Consider the following 17,561-nt stretch of genomic DNA (forward strand, 5'->3'; position numbering starts at 1 on the left):
TAAAAATTAATTACGTAGATGTTAAAAAAATTATTCGTCCAAATATTATCGTATTTTTGGAATATTTATTACATTCCTATGTAATTACAACGACGTAGATTTTTTATATGTATTTTTACTGCATAAAAATTGTTATAATTGTAAATTAAAAATTTTTGGAAGTTTTTCTGTGGAAAAAAAAATTGTTGGCAATGTATAAAATTTATTTTATACATTGCGCTTTTTTATACACAATTAGTAATTAGAAATTTAGTAATTTAATTTTTTTACATCTCAACGACTCAATAAATAGCTATAAGACGCTAGTGTTAAGAAAGTTAAGCTTTAATTATATAAAATATATAAATTAGATTTTTTAATTATAGATAATTATAATTAATAGAAGAATATGCATTGTGATTTGTATTTTAATCAGTTGATTTCTTCCTTACATGCAAAAATTTCTTTTTTATTAATTATTATTATTATATTTTTATTAAATATTTTTAACAATAATCCTTGTATATATGTATTTTTTATTAATTAAAGTTATTGTATATAAAGTATGTAGATATATTGTGCCTTTTATATAATGTATATAATTTATTATTATTGTATTAATTGTAGGATCTCAATAAAAGAAAAAAAAAAGAACATTTAGTTTTTAATCTATATTATTAATAAGAAAATCGGTTTTTATAGTAAAATTTAAACTCATCGAAAGGGTCTAGATATAATTAAGAAATGACCTTGTATCTTGAGAACTATTGATATTTTTGAAGATATAAGCTCATCCCGATGTTATACTCATCAAGACCTTTCATTTGTATACCCACATCAATTTTTCATATATTTTATATATTTATATATTTCACAAATAACATATATATAAAATATATGAAAAATACCATGAGGGTACTTAAATTAAAGGTCTTGATGAGGGTAACATCGAAATGAGTTCATTTTTTAAAAAATGTCAATAATTAAGAAATTACATTGTATCTTGTGAACTATTGACATTTTTAAAGATATAAGCTGATCCCGACATTACACTCATCGAGATCTTTCATTTGAGTACCCACATCAATTTTTCATATATTTTATATATATTTCTATATTTCACAAATACCATATATATAAAATATATGAAAAATGCCACATGGGTACTTAAATGAAAGGTCTCGATGAGTGTAACAAAGAAATGAGTTTATATCTTATAAAATGTCAATAATTAAGAAATCACATTGGATCTTGTGAACTATTGACATTTTTAAAGATATAAGCTGATCCCGACATTACACTCATCAAGATCTTTCATTTGAGTTCCAACATCAATTTTTTATATATTATATACATTTATATATTTCACAAATACTATATATATAAAATACATGAAAAATACCATGAGGGTACTTAAATGAAAGGTCTTGATGAAGTTAACATCGAAATGAGTTTATTTTTTTAAAAATGTCAATAGTTAAGAAATTACATTGTATCCTGTGAACTATTGATATTTTTAAAGATATAAGCTCATTTTGATGTTACATTCATTAAGACCTTTCATTTGAGTACCCACATCAATTTTTCATATATTATGTATATTTATATATTTCACAAATACCATATATATATATATATATATATATATAAAATATATGAAAAATACCATGTGGGTACTTAAATTAAAGGTCTCGATGAGTGTAACAAAGAAGTGAGTTTATATCTTATAAAATGTCAATAATTAAGAAATGACCTTGTATTTTGTCAACTATTGACTTTTTTAAATATATAAGCTCATCCCGACATTACACTCATCGAGATCTTTCATTTGAGTACCCACATCAATTTTTCATATATTATATATATTTATATATTTCACAAATACCATATATATAAAATATATGAAAAATGCCACGTGGGTACTTAAATGAAAGGTCTCGATGAGTGTAACAAAGAAATGAGTTTATATCTTATAAAATGTCAATAATTAAGAATTTACATTGTATTTTGTCAACTATTGACATTTTTAAAGATATAAGCTCATCCTGATGTTACACTCATCGAGACCTTTCATTTGTGTACCCACATCAATTTCTCATATATTTTATATATTTATATATATTATATATATGTACATATGAAAAATATATCAAAAATAGATGTGGGTACTTAAATGAAAGTTCTTGAAGAGTGTAACATCGGGATGAGCTTATATCTTCGAAAATGTCAATAGTTGAAAAATTACAATTTAACGACACTATATATAGTTTGGGTACTTTTTAAGGTCTCTCTTTCTTTGAATTTTTCTAAATTTAATAAAAAAATCTAATTTTTTCATATAAATACACTCAAGACATCATTTCCCTTATTCTTTTAATTATATAAATTATTTTTTCAGAGAATTGAAATAAAACACAATTAATATTTTATTATTTTTATTTATTAGATTACAAATTTAATAATAAAAAAGATTATTGATTTTCTTAATATATACTTTTAAATTAAAGTCAAATGAAATCTATCAACAAAAATATTTACATAGAAAAATTAATATAATTATTTGGAGTTTTTTCAATTACTTAACTATGCATCTAATATAAATTTACTACTTAATGAAATATTATATATTTATAATATAAAACCTGCCATTTTTAAAAGATAAATTTTAATAAACAATTTTTTCTAAAAAACTTTATAAAATCTGGAGTAATACAAATGGCACGTCAAATAAAAAATGGCAGTTTTTTAATAATCACATTTTTCGAATTAATAATTATGTGTATGGTAATTTTTTAACTTACAGTGCTTGAGCACAAGTGTAAATAATAATAATTAATTAATTAATATTTATATATAAATGTGTATACATATTTACACTTTTTTTTGTAATGGTTTTGTAGCAAATATTTGTATCAAAATGTACAAAATAATTTTAAATGCTGGATATGTTTTTCATATTAATTGACAGTAATTGTATTTTTGTCTATCTCTTTCTATTATTATTGTTATTTAATATTTACGTATAAAAATAATGGTAATAAATATCAGTATAAAAAAAAAGAGAGCCTGAGTTGCAAATACAAAAATACAATATAAAAAATTTTTTTTTAGCAGATATAAATTTTACAAAATATTTTTTTTTATTATTTAAGCTAATTTTGAAAAAATATATTGATTTATAATTGAAATCACGCATGTGCGCCAATGGTTCCGCGCATGCGCGGAACAGTTCACGCGCATGCGCGTCAATTGTTCTGCGCATGCGCGTGAACTGTTCCACGCATGCGCATAAATATTCAAAATAAAATTCATAATCTTATTTTAATTATAAATAAACTAGGTATTAAAATTTTATAAATTTGTCTTTTTAAAAATTTAATTTTTTAGAAAAAAAAAATATATATTTGAAAAAAAAATTTGTGCATCACACAATGGACGTTTACCTTTTTTAATAAGTAAAATAAAAAATTAAAATTCAAGTTCCTCAGCAGTACGCGATAATCTATGATTATCAATACGTCGACGTTGACTACGACGTACTGCATCAGCTCGACGATAAGGTTCTGATCTTAGACCAAGTAAAATATCTTCTAGCGCACCATTATACACTTCATCTTGTTGCAACAATTTTTTCTCATGTACTAAACGTGTTTTATTTTTCAATTCATTTATTACAGCATCCTTAAACAATAACAATCATATATATAATTACAATTAAAATCATAATTATAATAATAATAATAATAATATTAATCAATAAATTATTTACAACAAAGACATTAAATTCTCTGTAGCAACATCAATGCAAGCTACCGCATCGTGCCTTTTTATCTAGCAATTATTATTTTTATTTAATTATAACTAATCTATAAGGGTACGGATTAATTATTTATTACATTATGAATATGAATATGACAATGGTGATGAAAATTAATATTAATCTTTAAACAGTAATTGTATTTTTTTTTTAATCATTCAATTTTATTAATTGAGAATTTTACGCGCATGCGCGTAAATTGTTCCACGCTAGCGCATCAATTGGTCTGCGCATGCGCTAGAATTGTTCCATATATGCGAATCAATTGTTCCACACATGTTCTAGAATTGTACCACGCATGCGTATGGGTTGTTCCATGCGCGTGAACTGTTCCGCGCATGCGCTAGAATTGTTCCAAGTATACGCATTAGGGTGGCGCAAAAAAACCGACTATTTTTTTTTTTGAGTCTCGAGTGAAAAAATGTCAGTTTTTGATGTTTTAAGAGCTCTCTCCAAAGAACAGCTCAAAAAAAAATTTGTAAGAAGTCGCTCTAAATTTTTTTAAATTTCAAAAATCGTCAAGAATCGAAATTATTTTTTAAAATTTTTTTTCTCGTTACGTCATAATTTTATAGACCAAAAGAAAATAAGTTCCTTAAAGTTTCAATTCAAAATTTATATTATGAAAGGTCGCTCATAATTTTTTTTTAAATTTCAGAGTCAAAAAATGCTAATCCAATTAAATAGTCACTAATAAATTACAAAAAAAATTATGAGCGACCTTTCAAAATTCAAATTTTGAATTGAAACTTATTTTTTTTGGTCTATAAAATTGTGACGTAACGAGAAAAAAAATTAAAAAAAAAAAAATTCGATTTTTGACGATTTTTGAAATTTAAAAAAATTTGGTGCGACCTCTTAAAAATTTTTTTTAAGCTGTCCTTTGAAGAAAGCTCTCAAAACATTAAAAACTAACATTTTTTCACTCGGGACTCAAAAAAAAAAATAGTCGGTTTTTTCGCGCCACCCTAATACGCATGCGCGTGGAATGTTCCACGCATGCGCGTGACCTGTTCCACGCATGCGCGTGGATTGTTCCAAGTGATAAATTTAAGGCTTGGATTTTTTTTTATAATTCTAAGAAAATAATTCAACTTATTAACAAAATAACTTTTTTTTTTAAACATATAAAATTACTGTTTAAAAATTAAAAAAAAAGGAGGTGAAAGTCAAGTGAGAGAGAGAGGAACTTACATGATATTAATTGTTTTTTTCTACATATTACGTTCTGAGCTCCAGTTCATTGAGGTGACGATGTAACAATGTCTTGTTTGTGTTACAGCAAAATTTCGGTGCCTTATTAAACCCAAATAAATATGTAACAAATAAATAACAACACGTCGTTTAGCCGATCACGGATTTTATTTATTCTCAACACCACACAGCAAAATAATTTTAATCCGAAGTTTTATTAATTCGCGTAATAGAATATATAAATAAAATTATAGTCATGCATTTATTAACTAGTGATGGTCGTGCATTATTTATAAATAATAATTACGGATTGCATGCAATTAAAAGGCACTGATGATCACACAGAAAATTCAATATAAAAATAATAAACGTGCTTTTATTATTTAAATATTTATTAATTTAAGTTTTTTGAAAATTAATACCTGCTGTTTCTTTTGATTCAATTTGTTGCGCTTAGTTACTTCTTCAGAAGTACTGAGAGCTTCTGCGGCTGCTGCTTCTAGCCTGCGTCTCTGCTCATTTTCTTGATCTGCTGCCTGTATGTTGAATTAATTATTAAAAATTAAATTTTTTTAATTAAAAAAAATCAATAAAAATAAAAAATTTAATTTTTTAATTAAAAAAAAATCAGTAAAATTTAAAGTTAAATTTTTTAAATTAAAAAAAATCAATAAAAAATAAATATTACATTTTTAAATTAAAAAAAATCAATAAAAAATAAAAATTTAAGTTTTTAAATTAAAAAAATTCACAAAAAAAATTAAAAATTTAATTTCTTAATTTAAAAAAAAATAATCAAAAAAAATAAAAATTAAATTTTTTAAATTAAAAAAAATCAATAAAAAATAAAAATTACATTATTTAAATTAAAAAAAGTCAATAAAATTTAAAGTTTGATTTTTTAAATTAAATAAAATCTATAAAAATCAAAAATTTAATTTTTTTAATTAAAAAAATCAATAAAAATTAAAGTTTAATTTTTTTAATTAAAAAAATAATAAAAATAAAAATTAAATTTTTTAAATTAAAAAAAAAACAATAAAAATTAAAAATTAAATTTTTTAAATTAAAAAAAAAAAACAATAAAAATTAAAAATTAAATTTTTTAAATAAAAAAAAATTAAATTTTTTAAATTAAAAAAAAAACATTAAATAAAAAATTACCTTAAAGGCTCTTGCAAACCTAACAAGCAACGAAAAGAATGTGTTGGCATCAGCTTGTCTTGGACTTTCGCCGAAAAATTCAACACACTCACGGAATGCATCGCCTGCGATTCGTGCGTCTGATTTTAATCGTCTTAATTTTTCCTCTGAATTATTCAAAAAATCTCTTAAAACTGTATTATGCTTCTCCTTGCCCCTCAATTCAAATTCCTTGCGCACCTGATCCATTCCTTTCTCCAACTCATGCACGTCAGTCGTTATATTTTCCAGCGACACAGTAGCAGCCTTGTCAATATACATCAGCTCGGACTCGAAATTTATCAGCTCTGGAAATTTAAGTCTTATGGTAGCTACTATGTAGTGCAGCAAGCACATCCGCTTGTCAGTCGACTTGGTGTCCAAAAGCGTGTCTAAACTTTGAAGCTTGAATCCGTATGCAGGACCTCGCTTGCTGCTGTTCAGGTAGTTTCCAAATGCTAGAATTATTTCCAGGACAGCTCGCAATTTTTTTGAACATTTTACTGAACTTGAGGCAGATATCACAGCGTGTACTTGAGGCGTTATTAAATGTAAATTGTCGAAAAAATTTCCAATGTAATTCATTATTTGTAACTTTGTTGATATTCGCTCTACTTTTCCTAACTGCATCAAAAATTTGTCTTCTTCTGTTAATAAATTTACATTTTTCTTCTCGATTATATACTCTCGGTAAGCCTTTATCTAGAAATAATTATTTTTACATCAGTAATTATTTTAAAAATGCAATTAAAAAATAATAAGTACCAATTTTTTAAAGCATTTTTTAATTGTAATTGATTTGTTATTCAAATTAGGTTAATTAAAATCTTATAATTAAGAAATTAACTTGTATCTTGTGAACTATTGACATTTTTAAAGATATAAGCTCATCTTGATATTACACTCTTCGAGACCTTTCATTTGAGTACCCACATCTATTTTTCATATATTTTATATATTTATATATTTCACAAATACCATATATATAAAATATATAAAAAATGTCATGTGGGTACTCAAATGAAAGGTCTCGATGAGTGTAACATCGGGATGAGCTTATATCTTAAAGAATTTCAATAATTAAAAAATTACATAGTATCTTGTGAACTATTGACATTTTTAAAGATATAAGCTTACCCCGATGTTACATTTATCGAGACCTTTCATTTGAATACCCACATCAATTTTTCATATATTTCATATATTTATATATTTATATATATGTATATATGAAAAATATATGAAAATGCATGTGGGTACTCAAATGAAAGGTCTCAATGAGTGTAACATCGGGATGAGTTTATATTTTTAAAAATGTCAACAATTAATAAATTATATTGTATCTTGTGAACTATTGACATTTTTAAAGATATAAGGTCATTCCGATGTTACACTCATCAAGACCTTTCATTTGAGTACCCACATCAATTTTTCATATATTTTATATATTTCACAAATACCATATATATAAAATATATAAAAAATGCTATGTGGGTACTTAAATGAAAGGTCTCGATGAGTGTAACATCGAAATGAGCTTATATCTTAAAAAATGTCAATAATTAAAAAATTACATTGTATCTTGTGAACTATTGACATTTTTAAAGATATAAGCTTACCCTATGTTACATTTATCGAGGCCTTTCATTTGAATACCCACATCAATTTTTCATATATTTCCTATATTTATAAATGAAAAATATATGAAAATGCATGTGGGTACTCAAATGAAAGGTCTCAATGAGTGTAACATCGGGATGAGTTTATATTTTTAAAAATGTCAATAATTAAGAAATGACATTGTATCGTGTGAACTATTGACATTTTTAAAGATATAAGGTCATTCCGATGTTACACTTATTGAGACCTTTCATTTGAGTACCCACATCAATTTTTCATATATTTTATATATTATATATATATATATATATATATATATATATATATATATATATATATATATATATATATATATATATATATATATATATATATATATATATATATATATTATATATATATATATTTGAAAAATATATGAAAATGCATGTGGGTATTCAAATGAAAGGTCTCAATGAATGTAACATCGGGATGAGCTTATATCTTTAAAAATGTCAATAATGACTGCAAGATTACTAGTTATTATTTATTTAATAATTCATCGAAATTATTACACTTTAAAAATTTTTTCTAGTTTAAAAAAAGTCTCAAAGATGAGAATAAAAAAGTTTTTTTTTCTAATTTTCATATGTGGAATTTTTTTATTAAATTATTTTCATAATAATTTCATTGTTTTTTTTTCAATTTAAGCTTCTTTTTAAATTTTTAAGAATCTGATTTTCATTATTACGTACATTTTATTAATTGTAATTAAATAATACTTACTTCTTGTTCCGTAGGTACCATACGTTGTAATAATTCAACATTTTCCAGAGAAAGAATTTTTAAATCTAACGCATTCACTGCTGTTATTACTTTTTCAATTGGCATTTCCATTTTTCTTCTCGATATTGCTAAAAAAAATAAATTAAATAAATAAATTATCTAAAAATTATTTATTTATTTATTATTATAATTATTAGAATAAATTATATTAAACTTCTCGATTTTTCATTTTATAAAAAAAAATTGAATTTAATCAATAAATTTAGTCTAAATTTTATAATTAAAGTATCCTCGATTTAAAATACTATAAACTCACCAATATTTCGTAATCTAGTATGTTCAAGTAAAGACACATTTTCCGGTTTTTTAAATCGTTTACTAGGGAAACTTTGTAACCCATCAATTTCATTAGTACCATTGGCGACATGACCGCTCATACCAATTTTAAATCGTTCTTCAAAGTCCGTAAAATCAATATAATTGTGCAGCCGATCGTCGTCCAATTCATTGAAAATTGTACCGCGGACTTGATTAGGTTTCAAAGCAACCCAATTGAGCGTTGGTAATTTGTACTTCGTTTGTACCTAAGAAAAAAAATTATTTTAAACATTTATCTTAATAATTTTTTGATATTTAATTATTTTTTGACATTTAATTAAATAGATAAAATATAAAACAAACCTTTCGTTTGATAGTCATGGCACCGTCGGGAGCTTGCATCATGCCGGCGGGGGGAGGAGGAATAAAAGAGGAGCAAGAAATTTTATTATCACCCGGCGCCATGGGGACCATTGGCGGCGGCGGAGGTGGTGGAGGGCAGGGAGGCGGTGGCGGTGGCGGCGGAGCCGCCACTGGTGCCGGCCTGACAATATCTTCCGTCGGAGACATTGATACTGTCGACGAAACTACATTCTCGGAGGTCGGTGACGTGGCCGCTGATAACCCCGCGGTTCCATTAGATAGACTAGCAACTGTCGAGCCTTTGGTAAGTGTCCCCGTAAGGGTTTCAAGCTCTATTATCTTGCTCTCGAGAACGCTCTGTCGTCTCGCAGAATCTTGTTTTTGTCTTTTAAGAGCCGTCAGCTCTTCTTCTACTAATCGGCGAGCGTCGAGAGCGTCAACGTATTCTACTTTTATCGCACCCAGTTCAGTCTCTAGTTCTGCCAATTTTGATAGTGATTCTCTTTCCAATTCTGTCATCCTGTCGTGGGCCTTTAAGAGAAAAATTTTAATAGACATAATTACGATATGACCTTGTATCTTGTGAACTATTGACATTTTTTAAGATATAAGCTCATCCCGATGTTATACTCGTCGAGACCTTTTATTTGAGTGCCCACATCAATTTTTCATATATTTTATATATTTATATATTTCACAAATATCATATATATAAAATATATAAAAAATGCCATGTGGGTACTTAAATGAAAGGTTTCGATGATTGTAACGTCGAAATGAGTTTATATTTTAAAAACTGTCAATAATTAAGAAATTACATTGTATCTTGACAACTAATGATATTTTTAAAGATATAAGCTCATATTGATATTACACTCATCGAGACCTTTCATTTGAGTACCCACATCAATTTTTCATATATTTTAAATATTTATATATTTCACAAATACCATATATATGAAACATATGAAAAATATGAAAAATGCCTTGTGGGTATTTAAATGAAAGGGTCTTGATGAGTGTAACATCGAAATGAGTTTATATCTTAAAAAATGTCAATAATTAAAAAATGACATTGGATCTTGTCAACTATTGACATTTTTAAAAATATAAGTTGATCCCGACATTACACTCATTAAGACCTTTCATTTGAGTACCCACATCAATTTTTCATATATTTATATATATTATATATATGTATATATGAAAAATATATCAAAAATGCAAGTGGGTACTCAAATCAAAGGTCTCGATAAGTGTAACATCGAGATGTTTATATTTTTAAAAATGTCAATAATTAAGAAAGGACCTTGTATCTTGTGAACTAATGACATTTTTAAAGATATAAGCTTATCCTGATGTCACACTCATCAAGACCTTTCATTTGAGTACCCACATCAATTTTTCATATATTTCATCTATTTATATATGTATATATGAAAAATATATATAAAATACCATGTGGGTATTCAAATGAAAGGTCTCGATGAGTGTAATATCGAAATGAGTTTAAATCTTAAAAAATGTCAATAATTAAGAAATTATATTGTATTTTGTCAACTTAGAAAATTTTTAAAATATAAGCTCATCCAGATATTACACTCATCGAGACCTTTCATTTGAGTACCGACATCAATTTTTCATATATTTCATATATTTATATATATATATTATATATATGTATATATGAAAAATATATCAAAAAAGCATGTGGGAACTCAAATGAAAGCTCTTGATGAATATAACATCGGAATGAGCTTATATTTTTAGAATATATATTATATATATGTATATATGAAAAATATATCAAAAAAGCATGTGGGAACTCAAATGAAAGCTCTTGATGAATATAACATCGGAATGAGCTTATATCTTTAAAAATGTCAATAGTTAAAAAAGTACAGTGTAATTGAACAAGAGTCATTATCTAATTCTAGTTACTAATTTTTTTCAAATAAAAAATTTGACTAAATTATTTTTTTTTCTAAAAAATTTGTAAATTTTTTACATTTTTTTTAACTGTCTCAAAAATGTAATAATTATAAAACAAAAAAAAAATTTTCAATTTTTTTTAAATAAAAAAAAAATATTCATGTTAGTACATAAATATTTCTTGAAAAAAATAAACATATTTATATAGCACGACCAATTAAAGATTAGATAAATTAAAATGTATGAAAGAAAAAAAAAGAACTTACATGTCCAAGTTCGTCTTCTAGTTCAGCAACTTTTTCTAGCGCAGCCGTTTTAGTTTCGCTGTCTTCCATAAGAGCTGCTACGTCAAATACATTATCCAGATAAGCTGAGATTTGAACCTGAAAAAAGATAAAATAAATAAAGTAACATACCATAAAATAAATTAAATAAAAAAAGGAATCTTAGGGATTGCATACGTGCAAATCTTCACTTTCAGTGTGTCGTAATTTTTCCAGATACTCATCGAGGCCAAGATTGGTGAATTCGTACTGCAGGTGGACTCGAAAATTCATATCTTCGACCGAGTGGACGACAATATTTACAAACTGCATGCACGCTACCATAAACTCAATGTGGAAATTGTCGTACTGGGTGAAGTACGCCATCAGAGTTTCAAAGCGCTTTTTTTCCAAGCAAACTTCCTTGAAGTTATCAAACGCCGACAGAATAATCTCGTGGCCGCCTTTAACCAGACAAATAGCCGCTAGTAATTCTAGTACGAGGGCTTTTGTTCTCAAACTTTTGTGGATTAAGCTAAGTGCTATACAATTAATAGCTTCCCTGTGCTGGATGACCATGTTGAAGCCGTACTGCGGATTAAATTAGGGAGAATTTATTAATTAGGCGTTGAGGTAAGGGTCAGGGGATTATATTAATTAAATATAATTTATTATTATTATTGTTTTTATCATATTATTTTTTATCAGAGATTAATTTAATATTTAAAAAATTAAAAAAAATTATTAATATAATTTTTTTTAATATTTTTTTAATAATAATTCATTTATTAAGAGAATTATAAGTATTATAATAATTAAGAAATGACCTTGTATCTTGTGAAATATTGACATTTTTAAAGATATAAGCTCACCATGGTATTACACTAATCGAGACCTTTCATTTGAGTACCCACATCAATTTTTCATATATTTTATATATTTATATATTTCACAAATTCCACATATATATATATATATATATATATATATATATATATAAAATATATAAAAAATGCCATGAGGGTATTTAAATGAAAGGTCTCGATGAGTGTAACATCGAAATGAGTTTATATCTTAAAAAATGTCAATAATTAAGAAATTACATTGTATCTTGTCAACTATTGGCATTTTTCAAAATATAAGCTCATGCCAATATTACACTCATCGAGACCTTTCATTTGAGTACCCACGTCAATTTTTCATATATTTTATATATTTATATATTTCACAAATACCATACATATAAAATATATAAAAAGTGCCATGTTGGTACTCAAATGACAGGTCTCGATGAGTGTAATGTCGGGATGAGCTTATATCTTAAAAAATGTCAATAATTAAGAAATTACATTATATCTTGTGAACTATTGAGATTTGTCAAAATATAAGCTCATCCCGAGATTACACTCATCGAGACCTTTCATTTGAGTACCCACATCAATTTTTCATATATTTTATATATCTATATATATGTATATATGAAAAATATATCAAAAATGCATGTGGGTACTCAAATGAAAGCTCTTGATGAGTGTAACATCGGAATGAGCTTATATCTTAAAAATATATATTATATATATGTATATATGAAAAATATATCAAAACTGCATGTGGGTACTCAAATGAAAGCTCTTGATAATTGTAACATCGGGATAAGCTTATATCTTTAAAAACGTCAATATTTAAGAAAGTTCAGTGCAATTTAATAAAAGTCATTATTCAATAAAGCAAAATTATATTTTTTTATACTTCACAAGTCACGGCAGACACATAGTGGCTGCAAGGTTGCTAGTTATTATCATTACTACAACTATTGTTTTTGTTATATATTTTTTTTATTAAAGATTTATTTAACATTTCTTCTTTATTTAAAAAATTCAAATTTTTCTCAAAAAATAAATTATAAAAAAAATTATTAATTTCATTTTTTTTTATAATAATTTATTTGTGAGGTAAATTATTATTATTATTATTAAATAAAGTTTATAATATACCTTGTTATTCATAATAGCACGCATACAAAGTATACAAACATGAATGTCATCCTTAGCTTCACCCATGTTAAGTTTGGCTACATGTCTCGAACGTCGTTTAACACTTGGACTGTCTTTTAGCTCGTGTAGAGGTGGCCGTAGACAGCCATTATTAAGTGACACGTTCTCAATTACACCACCTACGGTCAAAGTAATTTAAAATTTAATATATCGGCTCATGTAGGTTTTTATTTATATTAAATTAGTTTGTTATTCAAATAAAATTAGGAGAAATTAAATTCTAACTTACTTGTTTGGATTTTCTCCTCCGACTCCGTTCGGATTTCCATCGCCCGCTGCTCGTGTCGCATCATCAGTAATCGGAAGCTCAAGTAATCTATCAGCGCATCTAGGCCTTGGTTTTCTTCGTCCAAAAATTCTCTGACCCATCTGAAAATAAAATTTTTATTAATTAATAAATAATTAGTGAAGAAATTAAAGATATAATTTTTTTTTAACTTCAATTTTTTGATTTATAACTTCTGTTAATTTTCAGTGATAAATTTAATTTACAATTTTAATCTTATCAATCTTTGAGTTGATAATTAATTGATTAAATTATTAAAAAATTTACAGTAATATTTTATGAGGAAGCTCAAGTAAATATTTAAAATAAGCGTATTGTTGAATTATTAATAAAAATAATAGAGATCAGCCTACTCGATATGATTTGTCCTTAGTGATATCTCCAGATCTCGAAGAACTTGAGTTGACGTTGATTCACCGACCATTTTTCTCTTCTGAAAAAAATATAATTAATAATTAACCAGAAAAAAAAATAACACAACTTAATTCATAAATTTAAATAAAAATAAATTATTTAATATTTTTTATTTTGAATCTAAATTTTAGAATTTTTTAATTTATTAAATTATAAATAAAAAATTATTTTTAAAAATTGTGTTAATAACTTTTTAAGTTTTTACAAATTAAAATTTTTTCTAATTTATTTATTACAAAATTATTTAAAAAAAATTGAATTTTTAATTTTTAATTTTTAATTGTCAATTTCTGTGCAATAATTTATTTGTTAAAAAAATTATTAAAAAAAATTGCATTTATAATTGTTTTAAATTTCTAATTGTCAATTTTTTTTTGCAATAATTTATTGGTTACAAAAATTATTAAAAAAATGACATTTTTACTTTTTTTTGTAATTTCTGATTGTCCATTTTTTCTCATAATTTATTTGTTACAAAAATTACTTTTGAAAATTTGATTTTTAATTTTTTTAAATTTCTAATTGTGAATTTTTTTTACAATAATTTATTTGTTAGAAAAATTATTTTTTAAAAATTTCTTTCTTAATTTTCAATTTTCAATTTTTTCTCATAATTTATTTGATACAAAAATTACTTTTGAAAATTTGATTTTTAATTTTTTTAAATTTCTAATTGTGAATTTTTTTTACAATAATTTATTTGTTAGAAAAATTATTTTTTAAAAATTTCTTTCTTAATTTTCAATTGTCAATTTTTTTCTCATAATTTATTTGTTACAAAAATTATTTTTAAAAAATTGAATTTTTAATTGTCAATTTCTGTGCAATAATTTATTTGTTAAAAAAATTATAAAAAAAAAATTGCATTTTTAATTGTTTTAAATTTCTAATTGTCAATTTTTTTTTGCAATAATTTATTTGTTACAGAAATTATTAAAAAAATTACATTTTTATTTTTTTTTTAATTCTAATTGTCCATTTTTGTGCAATAATTTCTGTTATAAAAATTATTTAAAAAAAATTACATTTTTAATTTTTTTAAATTTCTAATTGTCAATTTTTTTTTGCAATAATTAATTGGTTACAAAAATTATCAAAAAAATGACATTTTTACTTTTTTTTGTAATTTCTGATTGTCCATTTTTTCTCATAATTTATTTGATACAAAAATTATTTTTGAAAATTTGATTTTTTTAAATTTCTAATTGTCAATTTTTTGCCATAATTTATATATTTCTTACAAAAATTATTTAAAAAAAATTGTATTTTAAATTTTTTCAAATTACTAAATGTCAATATTTTTTATCTTTTTTTTTTTGCCATAATTTATTAGTCAAAAAAATTATTAAATTTCTTCCAAAATAATTATCATAAAATTAGCCAACGTTAAAAAATTTTTCTATTTTTTCTAACAATTAAATTGCAATTAAAAAAATCTCAAAAAAAAATTCAAAAATAATTTTTCAAATTTTCTACAAGTCAAATTTTTATAATAAAAACATTAAAAAAATTTTTTATATGTCACTTAACTTTATTATAACATTTTATTTTACTTAAAAAAATTTTGAACCCACGCAAGTATCAGTTTTAACTGGGAGGGTCGTTCGTTTTCTAGAATTAGAAATAGAAAAACTAATTTTGAAATAAAAATATTAATTAAATAATAAATCATGAATGCTTTAAAATAAATTAAATTCTCCTAAAAATCCATAAATTTCCTCAAACGCCTACTGCTTGTAAACATTTTATTGAACGCTTAAATATTTTATTACTCAGTTAAATAAATTCAGTTAGTAAGTACATAATAAAAAATTTGATCTCTTTAACTTGGATTTAGTAGTAAAAAATTTATACAGTGACTCGTTAGTTAACACATTTTTACTATCGGTCAATTTATGACTCAGAATCTCTGAATTTATTGTTCACAGGACTAAAAATTCTTTTTATCCTAAAAAACGGCCTTGAGAATGTGATTCATTGAAGATAAATCTAATTATTACTTTACGGATAAGTAAAATCACTGTTTTTTTAATGACTTCATAATTTGGTAATTTTTACCTAAAAGAAGAAAGAAATCAAGTGATTTATGGCGCTTAGCTGTATTATTGCTTCAGCTGCTAAGTTCTAAGCGCCCTCTATGTTCTATTATTAGAATTCAGGAGTATCACAGTTTTAATTTTATTAATAACTCGGAAAAATTTAAGCAATTATTAAAAAAAAAGGTTGAATTTATGATCTTGCTATTTTAAAGTTTGTAAAAAAATTTACTTTGTATATTTATTGAGTTTGAATTAAATAAAATTTGATTATTAAATCGCGAAGTGAGAGATGCGATTCAAAATGGCGGATTTTTGCCAAGAGGAAATTTTTGTAACTAATTTTTTAAATTATTAATTAAATATTAATAACATTTAATATCAATATTAAAAAAAATATTTTGCTAGATAAAAAATTTTTTTAAAATTACATTTTTATAAAAAAAATTTTAAATATATTTTTTATAATAAAAATTAATAGAAAATTTTTTTTTTAATTTTTACATACCAAATTTAAAAAAAAATTTTTTTGCTATTTTTTGATTAAATTATCATAAATTAATTTTAATTTTTTAAGTTTTGATAAAATTAGATTAAAAAAAAATTTTTTAATGAACTTTTTACAATAAAAAAAATATTTAAAAAAATTTTTAATGAATTTTTAATCTCAAAAATTAATAAATAAATTTTTTTTTTTCAATTTTTACTTGCCGAATTTAAAAAAAATTTTTTTGCTATCTTTTATCAAAAATGTGATAAATTAATTTTAATTTTTTAATTTTTGATAAAATTAAAATTAATAAAAAAATTTTTAATGAATTTTTTGTCTTAAAAATTAATAAATAAATTTTTTTTTTCAATTTTTGTATGCCGAATTTTCAAAATAATTTTTTTGCTGTCTTTTATTAAAAATATGATAAATTAATTTTAATTTTTTAATTTTTGATAAAATTAAAATTATAGAAAATTAATAAAAAAAATTTTTAACAAATTTTTGTAAAAAAAGAATAATTTAAAAAATTTTTAATGAATTTTTTATCTTAAAAATTAATAAATAAAATTTTTTTTTCCATTTTTGGATGCCGAATTAAAAAAAAAATTTTTTTGCTGTCTTTTATCAAAAATATTATAAATTAATTTTAATTTTTTAATTTTTGATAAAATTAAAATTAATAAAAAAATTTTTAATGAATTTTTTGTCTTAAAAATTAATAAATAAATTTTTTTTTTCAATTTTTGTATGCCGAATTTTCAAAATAATTTTTTTGCTGTCTTTTATTAAAAATATGATAAATTAATTTTAATTTTTGATAAAATTAAAATTATAGAAAATTAATA

General features: G+C 23.6%; 1 protein-coding gene across 2 annotated transcripts in view; it reads right to left on the reverse strand.

Annotated features, from left to right (window-relative positions):
- Positions 1–3,371: 3,371 nt before the first annotated feature.
- The window catches only part of LOC123266195 (formin-like protein), a 34,482-nt gene continuing 20,292 nt past the window's right edge, over positions 3,372–17,561 (reverse strand). Inside the window, exons 4-15 of one of the 2 annotated variants that reach the window (XM_044730262.1) lie at positions 14,127–14,206; positions 13,717–13,856; positions 13,428–13,606; positions 11,632–12,024; positions 11,437–11,553; positions 9,239–9,769; positions 8,874–9,141; positions 8,558–8,685; positions 6,155–6,874; positions 5,413–5,526; positions 4,991–5,092; positions 3,635–3,660 (exon numbers count right to left, since the gene is read on the reverse strand). In XM_044730262.1, coding sequence (XP_044586197.1) covers positions 5,018–5,092; positions 5,413–5,526; positions 6,155–6,874; positions 8,558–8,685; positions 8,874–9,141; positions 9,239–9,769; positions 11,437–11,553; positions 11,632–12,024; positions 13,428–13,606; positions 13,717–13,856; positions 14,127–14,206 — 2,745 coding nt within the window. In that variant the 3' untranslated portion in view covers positions 3,635–3,660; positions 4,991–5,017. Of the gene's footprint in view, positions 3,661–4,990; positions 5,093–5,412; positions 5,527–6,154; positions 6,875–8,557; positions 8,686–8,873; positions 9,142–9,238; positions 9,770–11,436; positions 11,554–11,631; positions 12,025–13,427; positions 13,607–13,716; positions 13,857–14,126; positions 14,207–17,561 lie in introns of both variants that reach the window. The other variant, XM_044730261.1, reaches the window with a different exon arrangement.

The sequence above is a fragment of the Cotesia glomerata genome, linkage group LG5 (genome assembly GCF_020080835.1).
Source record: "Cotesia glomerata isolate CgM1 linkage group LG5, MPM_Cglom_v2.3, whole genome shotgun sequence".
NCBI lineage: Eukaryota > Metazoa > Arthropoda > Insecta > Hymenoptera > Braconidae > Cotesia > Cotesia glomerata.